The sequence below is a fragment of the Xenopus laevis genome, chromosome 5S (genome assembly GCF_017654675.1).
Source record: "Xenopus laevis strain J_2021 chromosome 5S, Xenopus_laevis_v10.1, whole genome shotgun sequence".
Classification (NCBI taxonomy): domain Eukaryota; kingdom Metazoa; phylum Chordata; class Amphibia; order Anura; family Pipidae; genus Xenopus; species Xenopus laevis.
Genome location: NC_054380.1, coordinates 117,420,600 through 117,445,536, shown reverse-complemented (window position 1 = coordinate 117,445,536; position 24,937 = coordinate 117,420,600). Strand labels below are relative to the sequence as shown.

Genomic DNA, 24,937 nt, shown 5'->3' with positions numbered 1-24,937 from the left:
TTGTTGCTGTGTGTAGAACTGATCAGAGAAGCATCAGATGACGTCTGTCTTTTCACTAACTAAAAGGGGTGGTTCACCTTTATGTTATAGAATGGACAATTCTAAGCAGCCTTTCAATTGGTCTTTATTATTTATTTTTATAGTTTGTTTTTTTAATTATTTGCCTTTTACTCTGACTCTTTCCAGCTTTTAAATGGGGGTCACTGACCACATCTATTAAACAAATGCTCTGTAAATATACAAATGTATTATATTTGCTACTTGTAATTACTCATATTTCTTTTCAGGTCCTCTCCTGTTCATATTCCAGTATCTTTAAATGTACTTAATTTAAGTCAGTGCATGGTTGCTAGTAGTGATGTGCGGGCCGACCCGAGGCCCGCGGGTCGGGCGGGTTCAGGCCGACCCCTGGACGAAATGCGCAGCTTCCGGCGCCAGAATTTATGGACTTCTGCCTGCCCCGCCCCTTTTGTGACATCACGGCGGGCGCCGGTCTATAAATAAAGGAGAGCAACGGGGCCGGGTCGGGTGCGGTTAGGGAGCGGGCGGGTTAGGGTCGAGTGCGGGACGAGAAATTCTCGACCCGCACATCACTAGTTGCAAGGGTAATTTGGAGCCTTCAATCAGATTACTGAAATTGCAAACGGGAGAACTGCTGAATGAACAGCTAAATAACTCAAAAACCACAATAATAAAAAATGAAAACCAACTGTAAATGGTCTCAGAATATTATTCTCTACACCATACTAAAAGTTAATTTAAAGGTGAACAACCCATTAATTTTCTAAGCACAGCAGCATCATAAGGTCAATGGGGCAATCTGTTATGGGGGGTCAAGAGGGAATCAGTCAGTCTGAGTGGGTGGAAAGTTGCTGCATGTGAGGGGGAGTCATTAATTTCTCTTTTACCCCCTAGAAGTTGCAAACAGCGACGAGATTGTCAGTTACCTGATTTTGAGGTGCTGCATTTATTCAGGCTGGTAACAGCAGTGTGATATTTATCTCCAAGGAATTCTTGCATTGTGGTTTTGCTTGGAATCTCCAGTAAGCACTGGGTGGAATCTTTAAACAAAAGGTCTTTGCCACCAGTCGACTGAAACATCTGGAAGATATCTTTTTGGAATCCTTTTCGGCCATACAATGACTGCAATCAGAAAGCAGCAGGGTAAGTGCCTTGTTATGTCGGTAGAAACAATGGTGGTCATGTACTTGTTCAATAGTTCTAGCCCCAAAGTCAGTTCTGTTGAGGCAGTCTTAGTGCAAGAATGAACTACAGGTTTGGGACGTGTATTCCAGAATGCTCGGGACCTGGGGTTTTCCAGATAACGGATCTTTCCCTAATTTGGATCTTCATACCTTAAAGGGCATGTAAAGTCTCAAATAGAATAAGGCTAGAAATGCTGTATTTTGTATACTAAATATAAACATGAACTTACTGCACCACAAGCCTAATCAAACAAATAATTTATGCTTTCAAAGTTGGCCAAAGAGAGTCACAGTCTTGTAACTTTGTTAAACATCTTTGCAAGACCAAGACTGTGCACATGCTCAGTGTGGTCTGGGCTTCTTAGGGATTGTCATAAATTATCAAAACAGCACAAGTCAAATAATATCTGCCAGAAGCCGATACAGCAAGACTGATTAATAATCAGAATATACAGACTGCACTGAGTCCTGTGTTGTCATGTAATCTAATGTGGATTATAGTTTTGTATTGTTTAATGCTAACTTTCTCCAACTCTGCAGCAAAATAATCTCTAAATAAAATCCCAGTTTATCTGTTTCAATCTGGCTCCATGATCTTTGTCACTGCTGGAGTTGGAAACAGTAAAGGGGATGTAAAGGCAAAAATAAAATCCAATACAAATCTCTACACAGTCCCCAACTGCTCTACAGGGAAACAAACAAAGCTGCTTGAGTTCTGCATGGCCGGGAAGTAAGGCGGAGGCTCCCCCTGTTGTTCATAAGTATGATTGTTTCACTGCAGAGCAGTTAGGGACTGTCTGACAATTCCTATCTACAGCAGTAAATGAAGGGAGAATTTCACTGCATACAGTCAGGATTTTTACAAAACCAGTATGCATTTTTTAATTAAAATATATTGGAGATAGGTTTCTTTTTCATTAAAAAAAGTAAAAATGGAATTATATTTTTTTCCTTTACATGCCCTTTAAGACTACTAGAAAATTATGTAAACATTAAATAAACCCAATAAGCTGGTTTTATTTAGAATGAGTGCACATTTTGTTTTACAAAAATGTAACGTTTGGGTTGAGGACCTCTTTAAGATTTGAGAGGACTTGATAGATTTTCTTTGTTCCGAGTTGCAAGAAGCATTTGTGCAATACTATAGGGAATCCAAAAGATCAGTGTAACTCATAGGCACAAATATAGTCATCCAGCAGATTCTACTGAAAATCATCACTGATTCCCTATAAATTTGGCAAAGTAATGAGAGCAAACCAGAACCATGGGCTAATAGGAGAAATGTAGAAATAAGGAAAAAGTATCTGAAAAATAAACATTGTTCACAATCAGAGGCATTTCTATCCACAATTCCACGTGGCATAGGCTAACCAATGTCAGCCACATGTGAGGGAAGCACATAACTAGTAATCTTGAAATTAGAAATGCTTAATTGCAGGAAAAGTTTCTTTCCACTACAGCTTGAAGTCCGAAGCCATGACACACATTAATCCAAACATATTCTATATTTCCCTAACCCAGTCACTCCAAAAACAAGACTGCACTACTTCTGAATAGGGTAGTTTACCATATAATGATCTTTTAGTATGATAGAAACATCATTATTCTAAACAATTTGTAATTAATCTTTATTTCTTTTCCACTGTTTTTCTTACATTATAGGGAAGTTGTACCTAAAGCCTATGCAACACTCAGTATCTTTCCCAGACCAGGTTACCTGTTGATTGACAACAATTTTCGCAACTTGCTCCCTCTTGTCTGGCAAAGTGACAACAGCATGGGCAGGAACCTCTGCAAGGTTGCACCTCTTATAATCAGTGACGGGCGCTCTGCTGCCATCGGGGCACAGCAACTCAAAATCTTCTGATTTCAGATCTTTTGCCCAGCCTGCAGGGTTTTTCCCTAGTAAAATAAAAGTCGGACATTTTTTCTTTAAATGTATGAAGACCAATGATTGTTTTTGTTTTAACTGAAGCTATTATATTGGAATCTTTCAGTATTTCAGATTTCACTTAGACATTACAGGCACATTTATAAATCTACTTCATTGCATACCAGCTGTTTATGGTAATCTTGGATGTGCTTCATTTCATCTTTCTGAATGTTTAACTCTTAATTAATATTAGGGGCACATTTACTTAGCTCGAGTGAAGGATTAGAATGAAAAATACTTTGAATTTCGAACGATTCAAACTAAAAATCATTCGACTATTTGACCATTCGATAGTCGAAGTACTGTCTCTTTAAAAAAAACTTTGACCCCCTACTTCAGCACCTAAAATCTACCGAGCGTCAATGTTAACCTATGGCAGGGGTCCCCAACCTTTTTTACCCGTGAGCCACATTCAAATGTAAAAAGAGTTGGGGAGCAACACAAGCATGAAAAAGTCCCTTGGGCTGCCAAATAAGGGCTGTGATTGACCAATTGGTAGCCCTATGTGGACCAACAACCTACAAGAGGCTCTACTTGGCTCTATACTTAGTTTTTATGCAATTAAAACTTGCTTTCAAGCTTGGAATTCGAAAATAAGCACCTGATTTGAGGACCCTGAGAGCAACATCCAAGGGATTGGAGAGCAACATGTTGCTCACGAGCTACTGATTGGGGATCACTGGCCTATGGGGAAGGTCCCCATAGGCTTTCTAAGTAATTTCTTATCGAAGGATTTAATCATTCGATTGTACAAATTTTCCTTTGATCGTTCGATTGAACGAATTGCGGTAAATCCTTCGACTTTGATATTTGAAGTCGAAAGATTTAACTTGGATGGTCAAATATCGAGGGTTAATTAACCCTCGATATTTGACCCATAGTAAATGTGCCCCTTAGAGTCTTTGCATCTCAGCACTACTGTTTCCACCCACCTTTCCCCTAATGCAGAACTTGGAATAGATGTAGCCACCTGGATGTGGCCTGGTAGACATGTAGGAGTGACGATCTACATTGCCCTAGATCCTTTAACAGATAAGCAATCCTTATATTCTTGCAGCATTAATAGCTTACCATCTGTGTTCTCAAATACCGTGGTGTGTTTTGCAAAACCCACTTGCCCTTTCTCGACCAAACATCTAAAACAATTAAAAAAAATACATGAGAAATATTTTACAGCAGACATTTTTTTTTCAAGCCCCCTTTGAAGTCCAATATTTGGGGACCCTATTGGTAGTAAAAATCCAAGTTTCACTATGACTCCTCCAGATACATTGAGCTGGGGAAACAATAGCTTATCTGAAAGCAGTTCCATCATGAAGTACTGGCTCCTTCTGAAAGCACAGGATCAGGCAAAATGACCTGAGTTGGCTGCCTACACAACAGTATTACAAGTAAAAAAAATACACTTGTTGGTTCAAAAATAACATTTTATATGGTAATGTAAACAGTGTAATTTAGAAATAAAAACTAAACCAAAGAGTTTTATATGTGTAAATTCTAATTTGAATTTTCTAATTGTTTTTGGTAAAAACGTTCAAATTCGAATTGTGAATTATCCAAACTCGATTCAAATTTTAATTCGAATTTGAATTTTGAGATTTATCATACTCTGGCCCTTTAAGAACTCGAATTTAGACTATTCAACACCTAAAACCTGCCAGATTACTGGATAAGTTGATGGGAAAGGTACAGGGATCAATTTGGCGATGTTTGCAGCCTTCCTGACATTTGAGTGTTTTTCGGATCAAGTTTTTTTCATTCGAATCGAGGTTTTATAATTCGAATCGAATTCGATTTGAGTTTCCAGGTTGTTTCAATTCATCTGAGTTGAAAAAATTCTATTTTATTAACACATTTTGATTGGTCGAATTTATGGGAATTTTAAAAAAAACGAATGAATTTGAGATTCGACCCTTGATAAATGTGCCTCCCAGTGTTCATTATTTCCTCTAGGGGGTAGAAAGGGGCAGTAGTAAGAGTAAAAACAATCCAAATCTTGGTTTTAAATGTACTTGTAGGGCTTCACACAGCTAGAGGTGTATTTGGGACTGGAAGTCTTCAATAAGGCACTGTTGTTATGGATGGAAAGTATATGCTACTAACAACAAGTGAGGTGAAGTGTTGCACTGAAAATGGCATAGTGATCAATGAGCCACAATAACATTTGTCATGGAGTCCCATTTAATGAGCTACAAGAGCTAATGATTTATCAGTTTATCAGTTTTGATTTAATGTGGATTGTCACCCACATGTTCTAACTGGATGTCTTTATACAATACCTGAATGCACCGCTGTATCCATAATATGCCTCACTGGCACTGGGGGAACACTTTTTTGCGCTCTCCGACAGCTTTTCCGGATCACCAATACACAGCGCGCACAGATTAGATTTCACATCAGAACCGGGAGCACAGCTTTCACCCACGTAACTAGCTGTCAAAAGAATAGGTGTATTGATCCAAATGCTGATTTCTCACACTCCTAAATGAATCATTGTCCATAGTACATGAAATAAACCGTATTATGTGAGAAATCCTTGGGTAGATCCATTCCTTGGGGTATTAGATTCTGGGTTACTGATCAATGACCCTTTAGAAGTGAAATGCAACTACAGCAAGAACACGTTACACCTGCAAGGGGATCAGTTTCAGCAACATTTAAAATGTTTCTACCATGCCATGATAAACTGATGTGCAAATATGTAATATGGAGTACCATCCCATTTTTAGTGCAGTACTGGGCTGAACTATACTTTTAGGATGGTGGGTATAAGCTGTTACCTCTTTCTAGGTGCCTTATTAGAGGGGTAATGTTTTACTCTACAGGGATTTTCTTCCTGACCTGCATCCTCTATGGTAAAGGCAATAGCTATTATGTAGGTCATGATGCTTACACACTTTGGCTTTTGGCTGCACTTAATAATCTATTATAATATATATATATATATATACACTTCAAATAAGATCAGCACTCTCAGGTCTTAAAACATGTAGAGAAAATGTATTAATAAAACGACTGATGTGCCCAAAACAACTATGAACGTGGCTTTATAACTACAGACTGACGGGAAGACAACAGCTGCAGCATTATCACATGATCAGCGTCATTAGTAAACCCGACTTAAGTTGTTTTACTTAGGCATACATATAGTATACCTAGAAAAGCTCTAAAAATGTGTGTTTTTCAGACAATACCTAACGAAACCAAAAAACTTCTATAGGACCTTGACATGTTTTATTTTGTTAAATATAAGAAAAAAATAGAAATTCGATTGTTAGTAAATGGGCCCCTTATAGTATGGAGTATTATTAAAATCAAGTTTCCACATTTCAAAACATACTGGACACCGGAACAGTGGGAACTAAGTACAAGAATATTCCTCATATTTCTAACTATTTTCTACCGCAATACTCTACATCAGGGGTCCCCAACCTTTTTTTACCCATGAGCCACATTCAAAATGTAAAAAGCGATGGAGAGCAACACAAGCATAAAATAGTCCCATGGGGTGCCAAATAAGGGCTGTGATTGGCCATTTGGTTGCCCCTATGTGGACTGGAAGCCTACAAGAGGCTCTACTTGGTACTATACTTAGTTTTTATGCAATTAAAACTTGCTTCCAAGCCTTGAATTCAAAAATAAGCATCTGCTCTGAGGACACAGAGAGCAACATCCAAGGGGTTGGAGAGCAACATGTTGCTCGCGAGCTACTGGTTGGGGATCACTGCTCTACATGGATTGTCTTTCCCATAATGCATCAACAGGATTTACTTACCAAAATCACAGTTCCCGGTTTCACTGGTAATTAGTCCGACGGGTATGTTCCAGCCAGCTGTACGTCCAACAGCAGTGTGACATGTCTTTACTCCTCTAAGATTGCTCCATGAGACTTGTGTTCCCTTCTTTACAATGGCTACAGCATAATATACACCTATGTGCACACAATATGGGTAAAATATATATAAATATATATATATATATATATATATATATATATATATATATATATATATATATATTCTGTGCAAAGCAATAATTGCATCATGTGAAGGTTACAAAAAACACAGTACATTTATGGGACCTATTATCCAGAATGCTTGTGACCTGGGGTTTTCCAGATAAGGGGTCTTTCTGTAATTTGGATCTTCATACCTTAAGTCTGCTAAAAAATCATTTAAACATTGAATAACCCAAGTAGAATTGTTTTGCTACCAATAAGGATTTATTGAATCTTAATTAGGATCAAGTACAAAGTACTGTTTTTAATTACAGAGAAAACGGAAATCATTTTTAAAAATGTGAATTATTTGATTACAGTGGAGTCTATGGGAAATTGGATTTCTGTAATACCTGTATTATTTTGTAAGTTAAGGCAGGACCTTGACGGGTGTTTATTGACAAAGGATTTGAGATTATTATTATTATTATTATTAATAACATGTATTTATATATTGCCAACATATTGCGTAGCACTGTAAAGTAAATGTGATTATACAACTAAATCACATGAATTCTATACATAGAACATATGGAGTTACATACATCACAATCAATACCGGTACAAAAAGTAAGGAAGGCCCTATGCAAAAGAGCTTACACTCTAAAGGGAAGGGAGTAATACACAAGGTGTGGAAGTGGGCAAGATCGAATTAAGTGGGTGAGCAATGTGGTACTATATGTGGTGTTGCATTTGGTAGTTAAGCAGAGTGAGGGTAGGCTTCTCGAAAGCAGTGTATTTTAAGAGATTTCTTGAAAGCAGAAAGGTTGGGAGAAAGTCGGACAGACTGTTAGGGGCAGATTCACTAAGGGTCGAATTTCGAAGTAAAAAATACTTCGAAATTCGACCCTCGAATTGAAATCCTTCGACTTCGAACATCGAAGTCGAAGGATTTAGCGCTAAACGTTCGTTCGATCGAACGATTAAATCCTTTGAATCGAACGATTCGAAGGATTTTAATCCAACGATCGAAGGAAAATCCTTCGATCAAAAAATGTTTAGCAAGCCTATGGGGACCTTCCCCATAGGCTAACATTGACTTCGGTAGGTTTTATCTGCCGAAGTAGGGGGTCGAAGTTTTTTTTAAAGGGAAAGTACTTCGACTATCGAATGGTCGAATAGTCGAACGATTTTTAGTTCGAATCGTTCGAATCGAAGTCGAAGGTCGTAGTCGAAGGTCGAAGTAGCCCATTCGATGGTCGAAGTACCCAAAAAATACTTCGAAATTCGAAGTATTTTTCATTCGAATCCTTCACTCGAGCTTAGTGAATCGGCCCCTTAGAGAGGGTTCCAGAGGAGGGGTGCAGCCCTTGCAAAGTCTTGAATGCAAGAATGTGAGGAGGTAATGAGAGAAGAGTTGAGTAGCAGTTCAGTAGAGGAGCGTAGTAAGCGGTTGGGTGAGTATATAGAGATGAGTTCAGAGGTGTAGGGTGGGGCAGAGTTATGAAGTGCTTTGAATGTCAGGGTCATTAATTTGAATTTGATTCTAAAAGGTAGCGGAAGCCAGTGCAGGGATTGACAGAATGGCGAGGCAGAGGAGGAGCAGTTGCGGAGGTGTATGAGCCTCGCAGCAGCGTTCATTATGGACTGGAGAGGTGACAGATAGGTATTTCCCCCTCCAAATGAATAGGGCTTGTACTAAACATACTTTTAAGCATATTGCTTTCAAATCCACCATTACTGATATTTTTTGCACTAAACAGGGTATAATCTAAAACTGCACGTAAAGTCACACGAGCTTCCAGTCCTCACAAGCTCAAATTAGCAGCCCACTGTATAATGGTGTGCTCCTTATCCAAAACTCGACAAAGACTTCAGCTGGGGGAAGGGTGAGGTTTGTTTATACAGAGGGATTTTGAGCAGACCGGTCATTTGTTTTGATTGTGCTTTTATGAGCAAGGATGTAGATTTTAAGATGCTAAATGGAAGAAATACTAAAAGCCATACATATTTCCCCATTAAAACAATAACCAAAAAGTATGTTCAAAACGAGCCCTATTTAATCCATGTCAGAAAAGGGGGTATACTTCCCATTTAAAGATGCCTTCTATACAGTATCAAGTGGAAATATTGCACTGATCAATACCATACTGTGTACCTTTTGCCTGTGAAGAACTCCTTTGGCATGGTGTTAGGTCATCTGCACAGAGAAAATACAGATTATGAGCAGCAGCATCATAGATGGCTATGGATTTTTTTACATCTGAAACATCAATTCTCATAAATACAGATATGTTTTTTCTCTGTGCTGTCTAGTCACTGAACAACCCTGCAGATCAATTAATTTTGTTTTTGTTGATGTAGCAGGGACTCATTTTCTTTTTACACTTTTAGCTGAAGTTTATCTCAAAATTATTTTATTAAGAGCATGTAATTTGATTGTATTACCGCCCCAGAAAAAGACCAGATATAGTTTATTGCGCTTACCTTGGTCGTAGTACTCTCCCATTACTGGAACCAACCCACATAACCCTGCAGTGTACATGTAGCCTCCATCCAAAGTGACTGCGTCAGCATCACCTTTCTGTGATAGAAAAAGTCATCACAAAATTATGAAATGTTAAATATCGTATATATTTTTACAGTGAATAAATTGCTGCTGGTCATATTACTAATCTATTATACCCATGCCTGACTTGCAAAAGGATGCATAATTATTATTACTCAGTATGGGAAAACACTATTGGGGGAGTTATTTTTTTTACTAAAAAATACGAATTTTTAGAGGGAAATAAACGCTCTTAATTTTTCAAGATTTATTATACCCCGAGGATGGAAAAAGTTTGATCCGAAAATCCTCTATCTCAGACTTGCCAAGGTTGTATATAAGTCATTGGGAGATGTCCCTATCCTATTTGGAAGTTTCTGTGGTCTGCGCTGAAATTAGCCTGAAATCTGACTATTTTGTTACTTTTCAGACAAAAATCTAATAATCAGAGAAAAAAACGTACGATTCGGATTTTAATGCATTTTTTTGTGTTTGTCCCTAATCCGATTAAATCGTGCTTTTTTAACAATAAATAAAGTCCAATCGTGGATTCTAGTTTGGTCTGACTTTTTCTATTAAAATACTCAGAAAATTTTGGATTCTGATAAATATGCCCCTAGCAGTCATACTCCTTTGCACACCGTCTTCTACTTTTCTTGCCTTGACTCTGTTTCAGAGTGCAGAGACCTTCTGCTCACCCAACAGCATTTTCCAGTAGGCAAGTGCTTGTTAAAGGACCAGTAACATAAACAAAATGTAAAAAAAAATCGTTAATATACTACGGAAAAAAAAACACCAACACATATTAAATTTATATATTTAAAATCGCAAAGTCTTTATTTAGAAAAAAACTTACCGAAACTCCGCTTGCACTCCTCTTCAGAAAAGGCGACGATCCATCGTGCGGTGCTTGATTTCTCCTCCCTGGCTATCTCCTATAAGGAAGGCAGAGAGGAGAAATCGAGTGCCGCATGATGGATCACCCAATTGCCTTTTCTGAAGAGGAGAGCAAGTGGCATTTCGGTAAGTTATTTCTAAATAAAGACTGCAATTTTAACGTTTAATATGGGTTGGTGTTTATATTCGTAGTATATTAACACATTTTTTTTACATTTTCTTAATGCTAAAGGGGTAGTTCACCTTTGAATTAACTTTTAGTATGATGTATAGTGCTATTTCGAGACAAATTGCATTTGGTTTTTATTTATTATTATTTGGGGTTTCTGAGTTGTTTCACTTTTTATTTAGCAGATCTCCAGTTCTGGTTGCTATGGTCCAATTTACCCTAGCAACCATGCATTGATTAGAATAAGGAACAGGTATATTAATAGGAGAAGGCCCGAATAGAAAGATGAGTAATAAGAAGTAGCAATAACAATAAATATGTAGCCTTACAGAGCAATTTTTTTTAGATGGGGTCAGTGGAAAGAGTCAGAAGAAGTAGGCAAATAATTTAAAAACTATAGAAAAGAAAAATTAAGGTCAGTTGAAAAGTTGCTTAAAATTGGCCATTCTATAACATACTAAAAGTTAACTTAAAGATCTACCTCCCCTAAGCGATCACTAAAGGGAGCCCCTTGTGCCCCTTAACATTAATACTTAACCTCTGTTAATGGTAAGAACTCTTGCTGCTGCTTTTCATATTGTGCATATAATATATTTCATGTATGACCCAGCAAATATGGTGATACTAATATATCAGGAGGAAGGGGTCAGCACAGAAATCTGGAATAAGCTTATCAATGCCTGAAATAATAGAGACATGTCATATCTTTGAACTTGAACTCATCTGCTTTATATATATATATATATATATATATATATATATCTCACCAGAATCTGTACGATACATTCTTCAGCAGTGGAGGCCTCAGTGCATTCAATGGCGCCACCACTAATAGTTGTCCAGTCATCACACTTGGTTTTTTCTGCCTTGCTTTGTGTACACCAACGAACTTTCACTTGAGCCGCAGAGTCATCTGAAAAGGACCAGATTTTGTTTTCTTTTTCATGTTGTAATAGCACAAGTCACTATGTAACCTGACTTCCGAAATATCTAAAGTGAGTCTAGTAAGGAATATATGTCAACTGTAAAGCTGCAAAAGGCTTTGTGGGTAAAAAGCATGGCACTTTGTGTCTGAACTTGCACTTTAGACTTGTACTTGCATTTGTACATGTGCCCTAGACCAACTATAGAGAGAGTAATGTGAATGGAGAACTCTCCCTTGTGGATGGACCACTGTTCCATTCATTAAGAATGATTGGGGTTAAATAGTAAATTGTTTAGTAGAGGGTAAAGGGGCAGTAGAAGCGCACACCTCACAGCAGTGATCACCAATCAGTGGTTCACATGTTGCTCAACTCCTCCCTGACTGTTGCTCCCAGTGGCCTCAAAGCAGGTGCTTATATTTTAAATCCAGGCTTGGAGGCAAGTTTTGGTTGCATAAAAACCAAATGTACTGCCAAACAGAGTCTCCTTCAGGGCAGAGACACACGCTGCAATTCAGGGAGATTAGTCGCCCGGCAACAAATCTCTTCTTCTGGGCGTCTAATCTCCCCGAACTGCCTCCCCTGCCTTCCCGCCAGCTAGAATGAAAATTGCCAGCGGGATGGTACTCGGAGCGTTTCATTTTCCGATGTCGCCCAAAGTTGCCCCACGAGGAAACTTAGGGCGACTTCGGAAAATGAACTATAGCCAATTATAGCCCGTATGACCCCCCCAGAACTTGTGTAGCTGCCTTACAGTGGGGTGTCAGATGGAGTACACGTCTAAATCCACTTTACCCTTTACTAGAACAGTAAGGGGCAGATTTATCAAGGGTCGAATTGAAAATTTTAATTTTTAAATTCAAATCTCGAATTTATTTTAGTTTCATTTGACTAGGGAATAGTCCAAATTCGATTCGAGTTTTAAGAAAATAACAATTTAGAAATTTATCATGTACTGTCTGTTTAAAAATTCTAATTTGACTATTCGCCATCTAAAACCTGCCGAGTTTTAGCCTATGGGGGAACTTCTACAACCAATTTGGAGTCGTTTGGGGGACTTTTGAAAATCAAATTTTTTTTCATGAAAAAACTGGAATCTAATTCAATTGAATTCGATTAGAGTTTGCAGGTCCATTCTATTCACCCAAATTTTAAAAATTTCAATTTTTTAATAAATTTCATTTTTTTTTTCCGAATTTCAAGTTTACGGGTGTTTCAAATAACTCCCATAAACTCGAAATTCAAACCTTGATAAATCTGCCCGTAAATGTCTATAAAGTCTATAGTTTGTCTTGTAGAAACACAGAATGCTTCCAAGATTATGTTCCAGACTTACCCTCCTTCACCCCTTCCTTCAGTGCTTGGATTGCATTGGAATAATCGGCTCCGAGGAACAGAAAACTGTCCATAGAAGATGGGAGGGGAATAAGACTCACTGCGCTGTCCTTGAAAATTAGATCCTTCCCATACGGGGAGCTGAACAATTTACATTCTTGTGTTTTCTTTAAAATAAAAAAGCAACAATAGAAAATTAACTTAGTATGTAAATGTATTTTATTCCTGTGTTTCCTCGCATACTTAGAAAACATGCTGGGGTAAATCGGCTCATAAAAAGTCTGACTGTAGTGGGTTAATATAACAGGGCAGTGTCGGACTGGGACACCAGGGGCCCACCCAAAAACCTTTGACCAGGGGCCCACCAATTAACCTTAGACCAGGGGTCCACTCTTAATACTATTTTTCTTCCTCTCCTCACTCAACCTCTATTCTCCTAGCCTCTTTTCTTTACATACTATACTCTATTTTCCCAACTATTTAGCCTCTTTGTTCTCATAAAAATAGGGAATGGTCATGAAATAGGCCAAATGTTTAGCAGCATGAGGGGCCACTGACACCTGTGCCCACCAGGAGTTTTCCTGGTATCCCTGTGGGCCAGTCCAACACTGTAACAGGGTACTTATAGGGGCAGTTCACCTTTATGTTTACTCTTTCCTATTCATATTCCAGTCTTTCAAATCAATGCATGGTCACTGGGGTAATTTGGACCATAGCAACCAGATTGCTGAAATTGCAAACTGGAAAACGGCTGAAAAAAAATAACAACTCAAAAACCACAAATGATACAAAATTGTCAAAGAATTGTCTCAGAATATTATATCGTACTAAAAGTTAACTCAAAAGTGAACAGCCTCTTTAAATTGTAAGCTCCACTGCGGCAGGGACTGAGTGATGTATAAAATCTCTCAAAATCACTGTGTTGTTGTGTTGGCCCAATATAAATAAAGGATAGTAATAAAACAATATTAGAGCTTATTTTATTTATCTTGCCTTGCCTCCCAGTACACCCGTGGCTTTGCCTACAGGACTAGTATCCCTTAAAGTGGGGCATACAACCTTGATTAAGCCTTGCTTTTCTTCCATCTTAAAAAGATTCTTTTATTTGTCTTTGGTTTTTAACTTTGCTCCGCCCCCCCCCCCCCCACACATGCACATGGAAAGGTCTGATAGCTACAGACACCAAGCATGGCAAAACTTATCTGCACTTGTAAGTAAGAATGAAAAACTGTGAAACCTGCGCTTCTTGGAGGAATTCAATGATGTCCTTAGATTTATCATCTCTGCCCCTGGTCAACACCGCATGAGCAGGAACTTTAGCCAAGTTGCAATTTTTATATTCCTTTATGCTTTTTCTTGTATTATCCGGGCACAGCAGCTCATAATCTTTATGGAATTCCTCTGTAATGGAGAGATATTAAGGATATTTCATAGGCCGTTTAAGATCTTCGGATATTCTTAGCCACAGAATTTGTTATATTTGTTGTCTGTTACCTGGTACAGTTGATTGCTTCACAAAAGCAACATCTCCCTGGTCATCTTGCAAACACCTGTTTATTAAAAGAGTTGAAAAGAAAGATTTGGACGATTCCTCTTACCGTACATTTCCGTTGAATACCAGTCAAATAGTTTTAATAATGCAACAAACTAAATATAAAGTTATTAATATAACGGGCAACCTCTATAGCAGTGTTACCCAACCAGTGGCTTGAGAGCAAAATGTTGCTCACCAACCCCTTGGATGTTGCTCCCAGTGGCCTCAACGCAGGTGCTTATTTTTGAATTCCAGGCTTGGAGACAAGTTTGGAGAAACAGAGCTACCCATAGGAAGTCAGTCTACATAGGGGCTACCAAATAGCCAATCATAGCTCTTATTCGGCACCCCAGGGACATTTGTCATGCTTGTGTTGCTCCCCAACTCTTTTTACATTTGAATGTGGCTCACGGCTAAAAAACAGGTTGGGGACCTCTGCTCTATAGAGTTATCCCATGAAAATGATAGATGATGAGATAATTACGACTTCCCAACTGAAACCATCTAAAGCTAATAGTTCTTTAAAATATGATATGGTATCACAAAGCTATACTAATCCAAGCATGCTGCCCTCTCATGCACTATAATAAGTCTATAGTTTAAGTTGTTGCTGTACTGAGCATTAGATGTTTGTTTCTTAGTCTTGATTGTTCTCCTTTGCCAAGAATAGTTTGCATATCGATACCACAATAGTGAGCAGAAATTGGTTTGGACAAGTCACACTCACTTGAATGCACCAGCGTAGTTGTAGTACGGCTCGTTGTTAGAGCGTGAGCACTTATGCTCCTTAATTCCGGCACACAGCTGGCACAATTTAGGCTCTTTGGCTCCGGGGACACAGCTGGCTTTGAAGAATTTTGAAACCGCTAAATGAGAGAAATGCAGCGTCACTCACTGATAATCCCCACCTAGATTTGACTAATATTTACTACGCAAAAGGATAATACAAACCACAGCTGTCCTTTTACAAATTATTATCTAACAATGAATTCACAAAAATTGTAATTAATCCGAAAACAACTTTGAATTCACTCACACTAAAGGCCAATAAAAGCTGCCAATGTGGTCCTTCCGGACCGAGTCAGCAGTTTATTGGTTTCTGTTTGGGGTCCTCCAGTATGCCTGCTGGACTAGTATCTGGCCAAAAAATGTTTATGGAGGTGTAAGTGGCAATGACAAAGGCCCAGGACCAAATTATTCAATTGGGTTCACCTTTTAATTGAACTTGTAAGGTGAAGTAGCCAAATATATTATAAGAAAATTGTTTTAGTTTTGGAATTATTTTGCTTTTTTTTGTTTTTGTTCAGCAGCTCTCCAGTTTGAAATTTTAGCAGCTGTATGGTTGCTAGGGTCCAATTTACCATAGCAACCAGGCAGTAGTTTGATTGAGAATATGAATAGGAGAGGGCCTGGAAACAATGCAATAACAATAAAATGAGTGAGATCAGTAGTTGATCATTAGGTTAAGCTTGAGGCTATTACAAGGGTAGTTTTCATCTTGCTATTAAGGAGAACCTGATTTTCTATATTTCTATAAATTAAACTGCTTGCTTTTCTGTATATATCACACTTTATAACTCCTGGGTTGAAGTGAGATTTATTTCAAACTAACTGACACTACGGGGTCGATTCACTAAGGGTCGAATATCGAGGGTTAATTAACCCTCGTTATTCGACTAGGAATTAAAATCCTTCAACTTCGAATATCGAAGTTGAAGGATTTAGCGCAGATAGTTCGATCGAACAATCGAAGGATAATTCCTTCGATCGAACGATTAAATCCTTCTAATCGTTCGATTCGAAGGATTTAAATACAACGATCGAAGGAATATCCTTCGATCAAAAAAAGTTAGCCAAGCCTATGGGGACCTTCCCCATAGGCTAACATTGACTTCGGTAGCTTTTAGATGGCGAACTAGGGAGTCTAAGTTTTTTTTAAAGAGACAGTACTTCGACTATCAAATGGTCGAATAGTCGAACGATTTTTACTTTGAATCCTTCGATTCGAAGTCGTAGTCGAAGGTCGAAGTAGTGAATCAGCCCCTACATGTTTCGGGCCCAAACTGGTGCCCTTTTCTCAAGTGTGAGAAACTTAAGAAAGGGCACCAGTTTGGGCCTGAAAAATGTAGTTAGTCTGAAATAAATCTCACTTCAGCAGTAATCTGCTCATTAGATTGCTCTCCTTTTCCACTACAAAGAATACATATAAGGTGTGCGGTCCATCTGTAAAAGGATGGATGCATTCATCGTAAAACATGCATAGGTAGTGCACTGGAAACAATCCTTTCTATTTGGTAACTCCTGGGTTGACACAGAAACTTGCATTTCAAAACCAACCTTTCTCCAATGTTTCTGAATCTGGTCCTGCCCATTTCAACAGCTTTTTCTCCAGGAGTAATCCAATGATGATATTCCATCCAGCAGTCTTGCCAATTCCCGTATGGCATGATTTTTTATCTTTCAGCTCATCAAATGTAAATTTGCTGGATTTTTTTACAACTGCCACTGCATAGTAACATGTGTCCGTTTCTGCAAGGTTAATGACAGACTTTTAGTATCTTCATAATAATCCTAATGGTTTTAAAATATGATATTGGACGGGTGGGTGTCTGGACGTGTATGGCCATACAATGTAGTGGTCAGTGGCATAAGTACCATACTGTGAATCCCTTGATCGGGGGGAGGGGGGTCCGGGGTACAATGGGGCCTGGATCACATGGCTACAGTCAGTTCCCCAGCCACATTAAATTCAAACATGCCATCCAGTCACTTGCACTTAATGTGTGGGCGGGTTGGGAGTTTGGTTGGGGATGGGGCCTAAACATATTTTGCAGGTAGGACCAGTACTTTGAAGTTACACAGCTGGTAGTGGGAGTATGAGAATATTTTGGTAGAAAACACAAAGTAGCAGGGGTGGAGGCAAGTGAGTGAGTGAATATAATGTTTATCAAGTTGAGTTCCAAAGTATTAGATCCATAAAAGAGTTACAAACAGAGCATGGGGAAATGAAGATCATGTGTACAAATAATAGTTTGGACATCAGAAAACTATTTGAGAGTGATTGCAGCTCTAAAATAAGCAGGGAAATAACATAGAGTCCAAGAAGCAGTATATTAGTTACATTCACATAAGAAAAACAATTAGTCAAGTTTTTCAACTTGTTTATTAATGACCTGGAGGTGGGCATTGAAAGTACTGTTTCTATTTTTGCAGAAGATACTAAATTGTGCAGAACTATAGGTTCCATGCAGGATGCTGCCACTTTGCAGAGTGATTTGTCTAAGTTGGAAAACTGGGCAGCAAAGTGGAAAATGAGATTCAATGTTGATAAATGCAGGTTATGCACTTTGGCAAAAATGATATAAATGCAAGTTATACACTAAATGGCGATGTGTTGGGAGTTTCCTTAAATGAGAAGGATCTAGGGGTCTTTTTAGATAACAAGTTGTCTAATTCTGGGAAGTGTCATTCTGTGGCTACTAAAGCAAATAAAGTTCTGTCTTGCATAAAAAAGGGCATTAACTCAAGGGATGAAAACATAATTCTGCCTCTTTATAGGTCCCTGGTGAGGCCTCATCTGGAGTATGCAGTGCAGTTTTGGAATCCGGTCCTTAAGAGGGATATAAATGAGCTGGAGAGAGTGCAGAGACTAAGTGCAACTAAATTGGTTAGAGGGATGGAAGACTTAAATTATGTGGGTAGACTGTCAAGGTTGGGGTTGTTTTCTCTGGAAAAAAGGCGCTTGCGAGGGGACATGATTACACTTTACAAGTATATTAGAGGACATTATAGACAAATAGCAGGGGACCTTTTTACCCATAAAGTGGATCACCGTACCAGAGGCCACCCCTTTAGACTAGAAGAAAAGAACTTTCATTTGAAGCAACGTAGGGGGTTCTTCACAGTCAGGACAGTGAGGTTGTGGAATGCACTGCCGGGTGATGTTGTGATACTGATTCAGTTAATGACTATAAGAATGGCTTGGATGATTTTTTGGACAGACATAATATCAAAGGCTATTGTGATACTAAGCTCTATAGTTAGTATAGGTATGGGTATATAGAATTTAATTAAAAGTAGGGAGGGGTGTGTGTATGGATGCTGGGTTTTCATTTGGAGGGGTTGAACTTGATGGACTTTGTCTTTTTTTAACCCAATTTAACTATGTTACTAACTAACTATGTAACTAAGTTATCAAATTCTAGAATATCTTGGTGTCTGCTAGTCGATAAAAACATTTGCATTGATGCTTTCTAAAAGTTTCACTTGCACGCTGTACAACTTCTTGAAGATATAAGTCATCTTCCTATCTTGTTTGGAGTTTATGGGGTTTTTTTCTTCATCACTATTCTCTGAAAGTCAACTATGGTTCGGCAGAAGTTTATATGTTTTCTCTTTTCTCCTTGTCTCTGAATCATTGTGCTAGTATATTGTAGGCGTAGAGTATAATGAAATGTATATATGCTGAAATGTGGCATGTTTAGGAGAATATAGGACAGTTATTATGCTTCAGCCATTTAGTAACCAGGATGTAACTTACCTGTATGTGAACCATAGTTTTCTGCCATGATTGGCTTCAGGTTATAAGGTTGCAGTGATCCTTTGTACACATCCCCTCCGTCCACACAAATTGCATCTGCATGGTCTTCCTGAAAAAACAGAAAGCCTGCTCTTAGTAATGATGCCTTTTATTATATTTTTATTAACTTTATAAATTTACTGTGAAGTCTATGTCTGCGTAAAAATGTTTTACTTTCACCCTTTGTTGGATTGTTTTTGTCACTTTTGAAGGTAGATTAGTATTACTAAACAAACTGATAGTTATATTGTGTGGGACATATTGTGGGTCACAATTCCAGCAAACACTCCAGTATAGGGGGGCACAACAGTTCATTCTTTGTTTCACTCTTTGTTTATCTGAGAGTAAAGTTTGCCTCTAGCAGTGTAACAAGACATTGGCCGATCGTGTCTACTGATGAAGGCTTGTTTTAGAAATTACCCCATATGCCAAAGTTCAGTTATAAGAGGGGTAGGAATCTGAAGGAGAGTCGGAGCCCTTCAGATCCTATTGATAAATACGCGTTAGCCCCAGAAACAGCATTTTCTAACATAGTGCCCTGGTGTATATAAATGCAGCGGGTGTGTAATGTGCAGCAGTTTGATTCTGGGTCCCACACATTCACACACAGGCAAAAAATATGCTATAAAACAGAGGATGAAGTACAGTGCTACTCAATATGTTGGCGCTATATAAATGCATGTTAATAATGGTGGTGTGTATTATAAAATGTCCTTGTGGCCTCATTTATTGTGGGAAGGCAATAAGACAGTAAGACAGTTCAAGGAGCACATTGGAATGCATAGGGCCAGTATAAGGGTGTCGGTAAACTCAGAGATAGATGACAAGGGCAAATAGAAAGGTAAAAAGCAAGATTTCACCCAGAAATTGGTGGCAAAGCACTGGGTGGAGGCTACACATAGTCCTGCTGCCTTTAGGCGTATGCCAATTGAGCATGTTCCTGTTAGGGGTGGTTAATTTGATAGGGCTTTACTTCAAAGGGAAGCCTACTGGATCTAAGAGGTGGGCTGTGGCACCTAATGGGTTAAACTGCCAGTTGGTTTTGAGTTGCTTCTTAGAATAAATTCACTTATCACGATATGTAGCCAAGGGAAGACAGAACAATGAATAGTAAAGTTGTACATTTGTTTATTGCTACATTATATAAAAATGATTTGATTTGTGATACTGTGTATCTCTTGCTTATGGTAACAGAATATGTCATTTGTATAAATTCACAGGTTGAACATGAAAGGATTTTTGTGAATGGATTTTTTCACTAATGAATAATCACTTCGACCTCTCGTGGTGAGAAATGATATTGCAGGTCGATGGTTACATTACACGTTTTTTTCACCAATGGTTAATTATGTGCAATGTGAGCATGTATGACGTCGTGATTTTTAAATTGGGTGGGGCTAGATGTGTATAAATAATTACTCGTATTTTGTCCTTTTGCCCTAATGTGAGCCGAAACGTTGGATTCACAAGTTTGAAAAATAAATAATGCTGGTTTGCTGATTTTGGAGTGCGGGTCCTTTTGAACTTTATACAATGCTTTGATCCAGCACCCTCATCAACATAAAACTGACACAGAGTGCAATCATTTAACTCTCTCTCTCTCTCTCTCTCTCTCTCTCTCTCTCTCTCTCTCTCTCTCTCTCTCTCTCTCTCTCTATATATATATAATAGTTGCCCTCCCAGTGCAGGATAACTTGCCCCCATCATCCCCATAGACCTATAGTCACCCAGAATCAATTAAGAACCTTTTGTAGAACATTCCCTTTAATATTTTTAGTAAGATTGTTTAAGATATCAGTTGAGTGGCACCCTAAAAGTCTATAGAACAATACTCCAACTGAACTTTCTATTGATAAAGGAATAATTTAAAATTTAGAATCCATGGTCATTGACACCACAACATTTATCTTGGCCTCCTGTTCTACTAATATATGTCTTATGGGAACTCGGATCCCAAAATAAATTCCTTATAGGATTCCTGTACAGGTATGGGATCCATTATCTGGAAACCTGTTATTCAGAAAGCTCCAAATTACAGAAAGGCCATCTCCCATATACTCCATTTTATCCAAATAATACAAATGTTTATAAATGATTTCCTTTTTCTCTGTAATACTTGATGCAAACTAAGATATAATTAATGCTTCTTGGAAGCAAAACAAGCCTATTGGGTTGATTTAAAGGACAAGAAAACTCTTTTCAATAACTCATTAAAAATGTTGCCAACCCTTCATCTACTGGATATCTAGATTTATGTCAAGAAAAGTGCACGTGAAACTGGCTGCTTCACTTAAGAATCCTCCTTCACTTATGTCATTCGCGGCTGCCATCTTTCCTGTGATATTATCGTCAAAATGTACAACTCTAAAGAATTGAAAGCAGCGCTCAAGCATCACGCAAGAGCAGCATGTATGTTTTAAAATATCTATGTTTAAAAGCTAGCCGCATGGGTAACCATAGCAATTGCTATAAGCAGTTCCGACTGGTTCCCATTTTCAAGAGGGCGGGCATAGCTGGGTCCATGAATGTGAGTGATCATGTTCTCATAAGAGTAAGCACGCACATGATGAACATAATCTGCCTCTTCTGAAGTCTAATAATTGTGCATTGTGTTAGGTCTTGGCAAAACAGCATTGCATTGTGGGATTTTTCTGTGCCAAACTAAGTGCTTTTTCTGAATACTAAGGTTATGGATCTACTGAAAGGTTAGAATCTGACCAAAGCAGGAGAACTGTTAGACACTACTGAGATGTGCCTATCCATAGAAACATTATTGTGTTTCATCTTCCCTTGTCCTTTAATGTTTACATGATTTTCTAGTAGACTTATGGTATGAAGATCCAAATTACAGAAAGATCCATTTTACGGAAAACTCCAGGTCCCGAGCATTTTGGATTATAGGTCCCATACCTGTGTCCATCACTTCCTGCTTATTTGCCCCACCCTCCTGCGAAATCTATATATCCTGAGTACAGTTTCAGAAATTCAAGTCCATGTTCTGTTTTCCCACTATCTCTCGGCGTATAAGGTATTCTAATAGTCATTTCTCCTCAGTATAGAATAATAACTTGTTGCCATTGCCCTATAAAGAAAATAAGCACTGGTAACTATTAAGATGTATTTACCTGAATAGCAGTGAAACACTCATCAGTATTGGATTTTTCTACGCAGGACAATTTGATTTCCTTGTTTTTGCACGTGTCTACCAGATCTTTGCACTTTTTGAGTTCACTGTTTGATTTTACACACCAGCGCACCTGCTTTTCTTTTTGTATTGCCAGGCACAGGGCTGCAGGGGAAATGAAAAAGAGAACATGTCATTGGAAAAAAAGCAGCCCCAAGATCAAAGCAAATATTTGAAGCAACTTATAGAAGACATTAAATAAAATGTGTATAACTTGTCTCCAAACCCACAGCAGCCAGTTAACAGCTGACTAGTAAATGATACCTTCTCAATGGCTCCTGTCCATTACTAGACCGGCAGCAAAGCTTACAGCACTTGTCACTTTTTCAGGAATAACAAATGCATATTCTACACTTTTGTACTTTCTCAGCTGTCTGTTCTGTCCTTTATTTTATTTCAACTCTCCTGCCTTTCTATTCTCAGTTCTCACTTTCCTTTTATTTTTCTCCTGTTTTTTTCCACCCTGTCTTTCTAGCTTTCTTCTGGTTTACTGTTTTGTCTCTCTCTCTCTCTCTTGTTTGACTTTTTTGCTAAGCCCCTTTCTTTATACCTGTCCCCCTTTCATTTCTCTGCTCCCATTTTGGTTTGTTCACATACATATGCTGTGACCAAAATCCCTTATAAGAGAACATTAAGCCATAAGGTAACTTTCTATAATATTGTACAGTACAGGATCCCTTATCCATAAACCCGATATCCAGAAAGCTCCGAATTACAGAATGGCTCCCATAGACACCATTTTATCCAAATAATCCAAATTTTTTAAAAATGATTTTCCTTTTCTCTGTAATAATAAACCAGTAGCTTGTACTTGATCCCAACTAAGATATAATTAATCTTTATTGTAAGCAAAACCAGCCTATTGGGTTTATTTAATGTTTAAATACATTTCTAGTAGACTTAAAGGGATCCTGTCATCAGAAAACGTGATTTTTTTCAAAATGAATCAGTTAATAGTGCTACTGAGCATTTAGGGAATAGTGATCATAACATGGTCTCCTTTGAGATTCTGTTGCAGAAGCAATTCTATAAGGGAGTAACTAAAACACTAAATTTCAGACGTGCAAACTTTGACAGTATAAGGGCATCTCTGCAACATATTAAGTGGGAAATGCTTTTCACAGGGTTAAACACAGAACAAAAATGGGAATTCTTTAAAATGCTGCTTAATAAATATACTTGTCAGTATATTCCACTTGTAAGCAAGGAACGTCGTTGCAAAGCAAAACCTTTTTGGTTCAATAGAAGCGTTGGTGTTGAGGTGGGTAAGAAAAGACGTGCTTTTAAGGCTTTCAAGTTAGCTGGTACAGCCGAAACATTTATAAGGTACAAGGAGGCCAATAAATCATGCAAAGAAGCTATAAGGCAAGCTAAAATTGCTATAGAAAAGGATATTGCAGCAAGCAGTAAAAAAAATCCAAAATTATTTTTTAAATATGTCAATAGTAAAAAAATGAAGCAGGAAGGGGTGGGACCCTTACTATCAGAGGGGGGTCAGCTGGTTGATGAAAACAAAATAAAAGCGCAGATTCTGAACTCGTATTTTTCATCTGTCTACACAAATGAAGAACCAGTAAGTGAAGGTTTCCTTCTTAACACTCCCAATTCTAGTAATACAACTAATGATGCATGGTTCACACATGAAGAAATTCAAAAGAGACTTGAACATGTTAAGATTAACAAAGGTCCAGGGCCAGATGGTATTCATCCCAGGGTAATTAGCGAGCTTAGCTCTGTGATTGCCAAACCTCTTTACTTAATTTTTCAGGATTCATTGAGATCTGGCATAGTGCCGAGAGACTAGCAAATTGCTAATGTGGTGCCTCTATTCAAAAAAGGATCCCGTTCTCAGCCTCAAAACTATAGGCCAGTTAGTCTGACGTCAGTATTAGGAAAGCTTTTCGAAGGGTTAATAAAGGATAAGATTCTGGACTTCATAGCAAATCATAATACTATGAGTTTGTGCCAGCATGGTTTTATGCGTAATAGATCTTGCCAGACTAACTTAATTTCTTTTTACGAGAATGTAAGTAGAGACCTCGATTCTGGGATGGCAGTGGATGTGATTTACTTAGACTTTGCTAAAGCATTTGATACAGTGCCACACAAAAGGTTACTGGTTAAATTAAGGAATGTTGGCCTGGAACATAGTATTTGTACCTGGATAGAGAACTGGCTAAAAGATAGACTACAAAGAGTGGTGGTAAATGGAACATTTTCTAATTGGACCAGTGTTGTTAGTGGAGTACCGCAGGGCTCTGTACTAGGTCCCTTGCTTTTCAACTTGTTTATTAATGACCTGGAGGTGGGCATTGAAAGTACTGTTTCTATTTTTGCAGATGATACTAAATTGTGCAGAACTATAGGTTCCATGCAGGATGCTGCCACTTTGCAAAGTGATTTGTCTAAACTGGAAAACTAGGCAGCAAACTGGAAAATGAGGTTCAATGTTGATAAATGCAAGGTTATGCACTTTGGCAAAAATAATATAAATGCAAGTTATACACTAAATGGCAATGTGTTGGGAGTTTCCTTAAATGAAAAGGATCTAGGGGTCTTTGTAGATAACACATTGTTTAATTCTGGGCAGTGTCATTCTGTGACTACTAAAGCAAATAAAGTTCTGTCTTGCATAAAAAAGGGCATTAACTCAAGGGATGAAAACATAATTATGCCTCTTTATAGGTCCCTGG

The 24,937-nt window shown here is 38.2% G+C and overlaps 1 protein-coding gene across 2 annotated transcripts in view; it reads right to left on the bottom strand.

The window, feature by feature from the left end:
* Nucleotides 1-24,937, bottom strand: part of tf.S (transferrin S homeolog) — a 30,047-nt gene that overhangs the window by 1,477 nt on the left and 3,633 nt on the right. The window contains 24 exon segments of one of the 2 annotated variants that reach the window (NM_001086343.1): nucleotides 948-951; nucleotides 953-1,143; nucleotides 2,923-3,107; nucleotides 4,210-4,274; nucleotides 5,418-5,571; nucleotides 6,914-7,069; nucleotides 9,234-9,275; nucleotides 9,563-9,659; nucleotides 11,457-11,602; nucleotides 12,949-12,978; nucleotides 12,980-13,073; nucleotides 13,075-13,081; nucleotides 13,084-13,088; nucleotides 13,091-13,114; nucleotides 14,185-14,348; nucleotides 14,442-14,497; nucleotides 15,209-15,347; nucleotide 16,819; nucleotides 16,822-16,828; nucleotides 16,830-17,010; nucleotides 19,022-19,098; nucleotides 19,101-19,130; nucleotides 22,186-22,198; nucleotides 22,200-22,349. In NM_001086343.1, coding sequence (NP_001079812.1) covers nucleotides 948-951; nucleotides 953-1,143; nucleotides 2,923-3,107; nucleotides 4,210-4,274; nucleotides 5,418-5,571; nucleotides 6,914-7,069; nucleotides 9,234-9,275; nucleotides 9,563-9,659; nucleotides 11,457-11,602; nucleotides 12,949-12,978; nucleotides 12,980-13,073; nucleotides 13,075-13,081; nucleotides 13,084-13,088; nucleotides 13,091-13,114; nucleotides 14,185-14,348; nucleotides 14,442-14,497; nucleotides 15,209-15,347; nucleotide 16,819; nucleotides 16,822-16,828; nucleotides 16,830-17,010; nucleotides 19,022-19,098; nucleotides 19,101-19,130; nucleotides 22,186-22,198; nucleotides 22,200-22,349 — 2,018 coding nt within the window. 2 annotated transcript variants of the gene reach the window in all.